The sequence below is a fragment of the Carya illinoinensis genome, chromosome 3, assembly GCF_018687715.1.
Source record: "Carya illinoinensis cultivar Pawnee chromosome 3, C.illinoinensisPawnee_v1, whole genome shotgun sequence".
In the NCBI taxonomy this organism is placed as follows: Eukaryota; Viridiplantae; Streptophyta; class Magnoliopsida; order Fagales; family Juglandaceae; genus Carya; species Carya illinoinensis.
In genome coordinates, this window is record NC_056754.1 from 6,509,073 (window position 1) to 6,519,589 (window position 10,517).

Genomic DNA, 10,517 nt, shown 5'->3' on the forward strand with positions numbered 1-10,517 from the left:
GAAAGGGAAATGATATTTCCGTCTACAAAAGTCATCGATTGGTCTTTTTTTTTTTTTTTAACTTAGTATTTAATAAAGTATTTTTTAATAAATTTGTAATATTTTTTAAATATTTAAAGAGTTTAAAAAAATGTTTGTGAAAATCCAAAAAAAACAAAATTAATTAACCTTCTCGGTGGGGCGAAAGTCTCTGGGTGTAGCAGTTCGGTGGTCTAAAACTATAGGCAGGAGCGCTTCCTAATTAAGTTTTGGTTTTTTTAAAATTTTTAAAGATTTTATTTACTTTTAAAAAAATAATAAAAAGAGCCGTACTACACACAATAAGCACGAGGACGGCTACCTACAAGTTATTAAAAAAAAAAGGCTGGTAATTAAAAGCAGATCGATCGATCGAGATGTACACAGAAATAATACATATCAAGAAATTAAAGCTCATGAAGACGCTTCATTATTTCGTATTGAGAAAATCCCAAAGGCTCGCGTCGAAAGAGAAGTTGGCCAAAAAACTGAAGCCATCCTGATCAATATCAAGAGTTCCTGTTTCCCCCACTTTTGCTGCCAAAGCTGTTTCGTCGTCAGTCCAAATATCAGCATTCAGCTTGTCATTAGACTCAGTATTCAATGCGCATGTACTGGCAATTTCATCGCCTGCCTCCTTGTCATCTAACAAGCATCCCCACCCTTTCAACCTATTCTCAAACGGCGTCAACGTTGGAGACATCATGACGTTGTTTGTAACAATAATATCGTCATTCGGTTGGAATGTCCTTTCTTTAATTATTGTAGTAGGCTTCCCACTTAACCAAGTTAATTTTTTGCTGAAGGTCCGAGGTCGAGGTTTTATTACTTCCGTTTTCACGATCATGTTTTGTTCCTTTTCTTCCACGTCTACAATGGGAGAAACCAACTTCTTACGCAGGTGTGTATTCCAGTAATTCTTCACATCATTCGGTGTTCTTCCCGGAAGCCTACCAGCAATCAGCGACCATCTGCACAAAATGAACGATCGAAAATAAACGAAATGCTCAAATAATTATCATGCAATTTATTAACTATTAATTTATTAGGTGGCAGTGTGATCTTCGTTGATTTGGCATCCTTCATATATATATATATATATAGGAAATTTCTAAGCCCGTGTTTTATTTAATTGTTACAATTTTTTTAAATTAAAACAAATTATATTATAAATTTATAATATTTTTTCACTTTTTTCTCATGTTTTAGAATTCAATAAATATATTTAAAATTAGATTTAGACAACGAAAAATGTTGTGAAGTATTATAAATTATAATAGTAAATAATAAAAATAAAATATTAAATATTAATAAAAAATAATAATAGAGTAAGTTGAAATACTTTAAATCACTTTTTCAAACACCTCCAAAGTAAACCATTTTATTGAAGAAAAATGATAAACTTATTTCTTATTAATAATTTGTATACAATTATGTAATAAAATAATATTATTTTAAATTTTATTTTAACTTTTTTTTTATTTAAAGTGTTTAAATATAATAAAAAATATTATTATATTTAAAATTATTTATAAATTGTGAATAGATTATTAGTCTATTATTACTTTTTACGGAATAGAATTATCGTCTCTTCGTTCCTAAACATGCCCTAAGACACTTTGGCGTGATGAAGATAATTGATGAGACAGAGCATGGGTGGTTAATCAATGGGGAAAAGTGTCCAGACCCTGACGGGCCGACAAGAAGGAAGTAATCAATGATTCAGACAAGAGAAACGATTTCGTAGGAGGTAGTATCCGAATGTGTGTTCTCATTTTTTATTTTTTTAACTTAGTGATTGAAGAAAAAATTTTAAATGATGTTATAATTTTTTTTTAAATATTTATAATGATTAAAAATATATATATATATATATATAAAATGAAATGCAGAATATATTTTCAAGATATGTTTTTGATGACTCTTGCGTCACTTTTCGTAAAATATTTATAAAGAAAAATTTTAACCTCCATCCTTACATTATATTATACGTAATTTTTTATTTTTTAATTTTCTATTTTATTAAATATATAATATATAAATGATGAATAAATCAATTAAATTAAATTAAAAAATAAAAAATAAAAATATATAGTATTTAATATCATATGAGATGATATTAGGAGAATAATGAGTAACAAAAACTCATTTATAAAATTCACTCGTGTTGAAAATTTTAGTTATAAAAAGAAAACTTATTTCGTATGATTATATAAATGAGATTATATAAATAAGATAAATGAGAAAAAAATTAAATAAAATATTATTAAAATATTATTTTTTTAATATTATTTTTTAAAAAAATTTTGAAAAAATTGAATTATTTATTACATTTTATATGAAAATTTTAAAAAATTATAATTATAAAATAAGATGAGATAATTTGTGTAATTAGATAAGACTTGATTTTTTTTTTTTTTTGTTTTTCTGTTTTTTTAAGTTTTGTATGTGTATATATATACTATATATATAACTTCTGTATTTTTCATGTTGAAAAAATAAATACAGCAGGCACTACATTTCTATTACAATATTTCAAACTAGCAAATGACATGAAAAAAACTGAATTAGAAATTTGATTGATTTTCATAGTTTATAGTTAATAAATTTATAAGTTTAGAACATTGAAAAAAAAAAAACTCAACCACACTAGGAAAATTGCTGGTTTAAAGTAATGATAGAGTACAACTATACTTGCCTGTTACCTAAGAGCTTATGGAGCCGAATCATTAGATCAACTTCGTCTACTGCGAAATTTCCTCTCTTAATGTTGGGTTTTAGATAGTTCAACCACCTCAGTCTACAACTTTTCCGGCATCTATTTAAACCTGCAAATGGCAAGAAATTAACAAGCAAAACCCTCTAACTAAAGATACAACAAAGATTACTTTATTTACAAAAGAACATGCTTTCTTTTCTCTGGGATTGATCGGAGAAAAAAGAAAGATTGAAAGAAGTTACTCAACCAACCAAAGAACAGACAAAACTAAATAAATAGTCCCCGTCTTCTGCTCTAGCTAAAAATTAGCACCTGCTCTGAGAGGAACTTGGTGCCACTTTCCTTCTCCATGCTTCTCAATGCACTGCCTTAAGAGGATATCTTCCTCTCCAGTCCATGCACCCTTTCTGACAACCAAAGAAGTACCCTCCATAGATCGCCACCAGTGTCCTCGATCGGTTATACCCCCGGACCCCAACTAAAAGGACCTAAAAGCACCAGGGGAAAAGTAGCTTTTTGCCGTTAGTCACGTGGGTTACTTCACTACTTTACTAAATTGATCGGCAGAGAAGTACGTATATATAGACAAGTTTCCTATTCTAGATGCCCATGTGCAAGTCCTCCATCCACAAACGTTACGTGTGTTTCAGGCTCCACCACACAGCAACTTGTCCATATTTTTCGACCTTTTTTTTTCCTTTTTTAAAAAAAAAAAAAATTATTAAAAAAAAAAACATGAAGTAACTGCCTCGTCGCTTCAAAAGGCAACGCCAGCTCTACTGCTAAATTTAAATCAAAAGACGTTTCTCTCCCGCGCTCAAATCGTGCCACCCAGAAAGCCTTTTTATTCACCGGAGGGAGGGGGGTTTGGTGTTTCTGATCTACCCACCTCCCCTCCTCGCTAGTAAAGGCCTTTCTTTTTGTTTATCTGTATTTTTTTTTAGCTTTTTAGGTTCTACTTGACCGCTAAAAATTCTCATATAAAAATTTTGAGTTTTAAGATTAAATATTAAAATATTATATTTTATTATTATTATTATTTTAAAATTTAAAAAGGTATGTAAAAAGTTAAATTATTTATTATATTTTATATGAAGATTTGAGAAAGTTGTAATAATGAAATGAGAATTTTATATTTGATAAGAAAATTTTGTGTAGCCAAATAGTACCTTAATTTTATTTTGTTAGTACCGTTCAACTTTGTCGATTTATTGCTTTGCGACAACTTAGGGTGGACACGTGCCCCTTCATCAACTTCTCCAGGTGCCAATCGTCAAGCCAATAGAATAATTTCACCCATACGTGTAGCCATAAGCCACATAAAGAGCAAAGAGAACAATCAGATCTGGAAGATCCAATGCCAATGATTCATCATAATTTTCAGTTGGTACATTATGTTTCTATTTTTCCTAATTAATGATCGAGTGAAAATAGATGCGACAGTTCCTTCTAGCCAGTCCAGACCAACACATTGCAACACACCCTTTGTACTGTGGCTTCTAGTTGCAGTTTTATAGTTTGTTCATCAGACTATTTAAAAATCATCACTAAGTAGTCTTCCCTTGTGGGAATTGGGTGGAAGCCAATCTTTTGACTCCAATCATCCCCTTTATTATCACTACAAAAAAAAAAAAAAGATTTTGGGATGAAATAAATATCATGCCAAAAAATGAGATTTATGGACGAATTTCATATTTCATGCCAAAAAAATGAGGGAAGGTATAGACCGTTCGAACGATATAGTTAAGGACGAAAATTTTGTCTCTAATAATAAAATTGTTCGAACGGTATAGAATAAACATTCGAACATACATTATATTTAGTCAAACGACAATTTGGCATGTTAAGTGAAACATTTTAGCGGGATATTGACTTATCATTCAAACATCATGATACACCGTTTTGAACTGACTATTATACCGTTCAAACATACACCTACACCATTTGAATGGTATGTAATCAATGTTTGAACGTAAACATAGCATTTGAACAGTGGCCATAGTTGCATTTTTTAATTCATAATTATATTTATATTAACTAGTAATTTATAATAAATTTATCAAATAAATATTAGGAATACTGTTCAAAAAAGCCAAAATTGTGACTTTCGCGAGAATTTATATCGTACAATACCGTTCGAACTGTAGTTAACTCGTGTGAACAGTATTTAACCCGTTCAAACTAATTATTTTACCGTTCGAACAAGTTAGATATTCTATACTTACAATTAATATATTAATATATATATATGCTAATTATCATCTATATAGTATAGTATATTAGTATGTACTACTATATATATTAATAGTTGTTAATTATAATATAGTATAATTATCAAATTATATTTTTGGGAACATACTATATGGTAAAAATACTATATTATACTTATTATGATATATAGTATATTATCACATAATATTTTTGTATATAGTACGATATATTATGGTATTATATAGTACATGTTATACCTTATATGATATATATAGTACATAATAATTAGATGATACTATATATATTACGTACTATGTATATGTTAGTGGATATTAGATGACACGATATATGATACTGTGTATAATATTACTACATATATGTTAGTACATAATAACTAGATGACACTATATATGATGCTATGTATATTACTATATATAGGTTAGTATATACTATATATTACTAATATATTACTATATATATGATACTATATATTCATTAACACTTTACTATAACATAATATATATGATCGAACATAAGACTTAAAATTGATACTATTATGTTACTAAACTATAGTATCATCTAATATGCCCATATATATTAATGTTGTTCTTTTACTTAAAGGTATAGTATAAAAAAATATATAATTAAACATTTACCAAAGCGTGTTCAAACAGTAATAATAATCGTTCGAATGTCGTCAAGTCGTTCGAACTACAGTTTTAAAGAGTTCGAACAACAGTGCTGATTTTGGCTTCTAAAATCAAAGCAGGAATGTGTCCCGCCAATCAATAAGAAGTGTATTACAATTCGAACATTAAGATGTAACCATTCGAACGCTAATAATATGTAACCGTTTGAACGCAAAATGTCTAACGAGAAATATTTGGTGCTTGAGAGTTTTCACATTTGAACGGTTATTAATTAACCGTTCAAACAGTAAATGTTTTGCAAATACTTGAAGAACCTCACAACACCACACTCATTTCAACATTTCCATATAGACCGAGCCCCTCTCTCCTTCATGGTAGTCCCTCTGCCCTTCAATCCAGTGCCATTCTCCCTCAATCCAGCCCCCAAATCATTCACTTTTTATCTCAATCAAGCATTATTCTCGAATTAATTGTCTATTTTCACTTATTTTTGGGGAGCTCGTGGTCCTTATTCTCTCATTGATATTTCGTCTCCTTCAATCCAAGTATGCTATTTATTTATTCATTTTTGTTTGAGTATAATATTGTGCAACTTTGGAAATATGTTTGTTCTTGATATTGTTGTTTGATTTTTAGTTTGTTCATGATTAATGTGTTCTCTATTCTTGAAGATGCCTGGAATTTGGGTTTCACCATTCGAACGGTTCATTAGTAGCGTTCAAACGCTTATGTTCCATTCAAATGTTATTTAATACCGTTCGAATGTAAACTTGCATAATACTAAGACATATTTTATATAGAACTTAAACTTTGTACATTAATGTATTTACAATTAGATTCTAGAATATATAAGAATAGTTTTCCATAATTATTATTAAAAAATAGTTTAAAAATACATAAACTATTAAAAATATATATATATATATATATAATATGATAAGTAGTATTAATACTTAATACTACTTAAATATTTAATATTTAAATTAATAATATTGTGACTTAAATTAAAATACCACTAAATCTTTAAATTAAAATACACATACTTAAGACTTAATAATACTTAAATACTTAATATTTAAATTAATAATAGTAAAATTAAAATTTAAATAATTAATATTTAAATTTAAATACAAACCTTAAAGACTTAATAATTTAATAAGAAAATGAATAATACTACTAAATATGTTACTTACTTCATATCTCGTAATTACAATGTTATATTTTATAGAGTTTACAGTACAATCTCATCAAAGTTGAGGCACTAATAGAGGCGTAACGTTGAAAAAATACCGTAAGGTGGGTAACCAGCAGCTTAGCTTGCATCGCATATAGATGCTCTTACACAAACTTATACACTTTTGGCAACGAGTTCACGAACTTATTGTATATATTTAATTATTTGAATGAATCTTGTTGATTTTATGTCTTAACAAATATTTATTAGAGCAACAGTCAGATACCAATTATGATTTGATAAAATTATATGATGCACCACATACTGATCGTAATGGAGAGTGGACTCATCTCAATGCTCGTAAAAATTATGTAAATATTATAATATTTATGACGATATTAATTTTTTATCTTATGTGTAAGGAAAAAATGGTTATACTATGTGTTGAATTTGCGTTAGATCAAAATGGTTATACTATGTATTGAATCTTATGTGTTGACATTTTTACACAAGTTTTGGGTCAATGTTTAGGATATTTGAGGGGTTTGGGTCGCTATGTAAAGCCTTCTATCTTTTCCTCTTCATCCGGGTTTGCCTCTACAACCTCTGTAACGTTAGAGAATATGAATTCCAAGATCGAAAAATTGACTGCCAGACAGCTTAAGTTAGAGGCTCAATTGGTGAAACAAGGAGATATGAAAATATGCATCAAACAACATGAAAAACAACAAGAAGAGTTCAGAAGAGAGATACAATTACAAATGCAGCAACTTATGCAACAGTACAGACCTCCAAAGAACTGATTTACATTATACGCACAAATTTTGGAATTATCTATTTCTGTACGAACAATGCTAGTACTATTTTATTTATTTAGTTGGCACTTATTATAAAACTTTTGTGAGTATTAAACAGTTTCTAATGTATTTTTTTCAAATATTATGAATGTCCATTTAGTTTTTTATTGAGTTTAAATAAAATATTTATCGTTCGAATGATCACAAACCATTCAATCGCCAATTATTAAATCATCCAAAAAATAAAATAATAAAATTTATTTTCATATCGTTTGAACATATTTTTGTACCGTTTAAATGCCTAGACCATTCGATTTGTCCGTGTACTGTTCGAACGTTAAACAATATTCTTCCGTTTGAACGTTCTCAAATGTATTTCTGTCTGAACTTATTTTGTAAATTGTTCAAAGAAATTAAGAGTTCGAATGGAAAATGGTAACCATTCGAACAATATTCTGGGATGAACTTCAACCGTGACAAAAAAAGTTCTCCATTCGAATGTGTTTGAACGGCTTCTTTCAAATTCGTCCCAAAAGATATATTTTGGGATGAAATTATAATTTTCATCCCAAAATATCTTTTGAGACATTGTTGTGTATTTTTTTTTTGTCCAAAAATATATTTTGGGAAGAAAAATTTTGTCCCTAAAGAGCACTTCTATTGTAGTGTCTTTCTCTTTTGTGTTGTAATAAGTGTTGACTTTGGAAAAACTATAGAAGACTTTCACCCCATCGAATTTGTATTTTGTATCCGATAATTTATCTATAAATATCTTATTTGCTGAGGAAAAAGAAAAAAGGGCAATGCCAGCTTATAACCTGCGTCTCTGACTCCATAATCCGCGATATTTTAAAATATATATATAAATAAATAAAATAAAATTAAGAATTTATTTGTGTATCAAAATATTTTTAGATATTTACTTCTCAAATATCATTTACGTATAAATAAGTTTTTAATTTTAAATCTCCAACATACATTTTCATTTAATTAGTTCTTAATATTTTAACTCAAACAATTTCATTACTTTTAATAAATCATTTCATTATTACTATTCATAGATATTCCAAAAAAACAATGCTAGGGTGACTACTAAGTATGCCCACTAAATGTGCACACTAGTACAAATGAGCTTTTTATTTTTTTTTCGTTAAGAAAAATTAAAAAAATATATATAAATTTACTAATAGTCACTTTCTTAACTATTAAAAAAAATAAAAAAATAAAAATATAAAAGTGAGCACATTTAATAATTATACTATTATTTTCCATTCTAAAATATTCTAGGAATACAAACAAGTCCTAAGAATACAAGAGAAAAAAGTGGAGGATCTAAGAAAATTTTTGTTATAATAGATGCAGGGTAGAAAGATGATATAAAAAGAAATGACCATATTATAATATGTATCCGATAACTTTGATTATGCAGGGTTTGAGTACTGAGTTAAGAAGTAGACTGTTGAAATAACAATTTGCATATAATCTAGTTGGTGGAGTTAGCACTGCATCAGCAGTATTAAAGTTTGCTGTTTTAATACGTACGTAGGATCGATAGAGATCATGATCTGATCTCTATATATGCTCTTCTACCCACTAGACTCTTGGTTAGACAATCAGGAATATAATTGGATAATTAGACTTAGATGCCCTAAATCAATGACAACAACACATGCATACACTCGTAGCGGTAAGATATCTAAGAAAATATGGATATACGAAATATTCCAGCTATATATATATATATATATGTTGCACATCTGGTTGAAGTATGGAGGTAACGCGCATATATATCTCGTGACATATATGCAGAGCTTCTCGACGTTCTCGTGAGTTTTCAAGATCAACTGGCGATTTACAATAAACAACATATATATGATCTCCATTAATCTAGAGTAATGAAAACAAAAATAAAGAGGGGACAGGAAACTATGGACAACAAACGTGGGAAGGACTAGGAGGAGTGAAAAGGAGGAGAATTAGAGTAAAAAGGGAAAGTTTTTATGGATTTAAAAGAGTGATCAAGAGCTAGAAAAAGTTTAGAGATCGATATTATAGAATAACAACCCAAATACTATGCACCCAAATCGCTGAAATGGTACTCATGATCATGTTCAGATGGTGTGCTTATTTATCTATGAAACAAATGGCATGGAAAAAAAAAAAAAAAAATTTGACGTTCGGCTTTCAGACAAACCATTTTGTCGCACCAGGGTCAAATTAAAGCTACTCTGTCGCCCATTTTTATCGCTGTACGCTCAGTGTTATTATTATTATTATTTAATTTTTTTCATATTTTTAATTTTTTTAATTATTAAATTAAAAATATATTAATATATTTAAAATCACTTTCATAATTATTAAATAAAAAAAAATTCAAACGATACACTTAAACAGTAGCGACTATCGGCAGCATTGCCCAACCGTCTAATTAAACAAAGAGGTAATCGAAGGGGGGCCATCGTGGGGTTAAGCCACGTTTTGGACGCGATCGTCAGGTCTTTAAAAAGTTGACAACTTGACATGACTGACCCAATGAGAGAATCTCTCTTTATCCAGAGCAGATGACTCCCAACCCATCCGCGTTCAGATACCCATATCTCTTAGCTTATCTTCTATCCTCTTTTGTATATTATTTTTATTTTTCCTCGCAACCCCCAGATGGTTCAAAAACCAATAATTTGGTCGATGGACGTACGGGCCCACGTATATATATCTATACTAATATATAAAGTGCGAATCGCTTAAGAATAGTGTTTTCGTCCAACATTTTTATTTTCAATTTTACCCTTAGTTTTATTTGACAATTACGGTTATTTGTATTCTACTTTTATTTTACTGATGCTTCTTTTGGTCTTTCTCCATACCTACACTGTTCCTACCCAAAACGGCGCTGTTTTGACACCACCAAAAACCTAACTATAAAAGCAACATAAACTTCTCTCTCTCCC

The 10,517-nt window shown here is 29.1% G+C and overlaps 1 protein-coding gene across 1 annotated transcript; it reads right to left on the reverse strand.

The window, feature by feature from the left end:
* Positions 1 to 347: 347 nt before the first annotated feature.
* On the reverse strand, positions 348 to 3,274 carry LOC122303805 (transcription factor MYB90-like). The gene is made up of 3 exons (XM_043115769.1): positions 3,050 to 3,274; positions 2,717 to 2,846; positions 348 to 989 (listed from the first exon to the last, which is right to left on the reverse strand). The coding sequence occupies exons 1-3, from the start codon at positions 3,168 to 3,170 to the stop codon at positions 449 to 451; spliced, it is 792 nt and encodes a 263-aa protein (XP_042971703.1). The 5' UTR covers positions 3,171 to 3,274; the 3' UTR covers positions 348 to 448.
* Between the last annotated feature and the right edge of the window lie 7,243 nt (positions 3,275 to 10,517).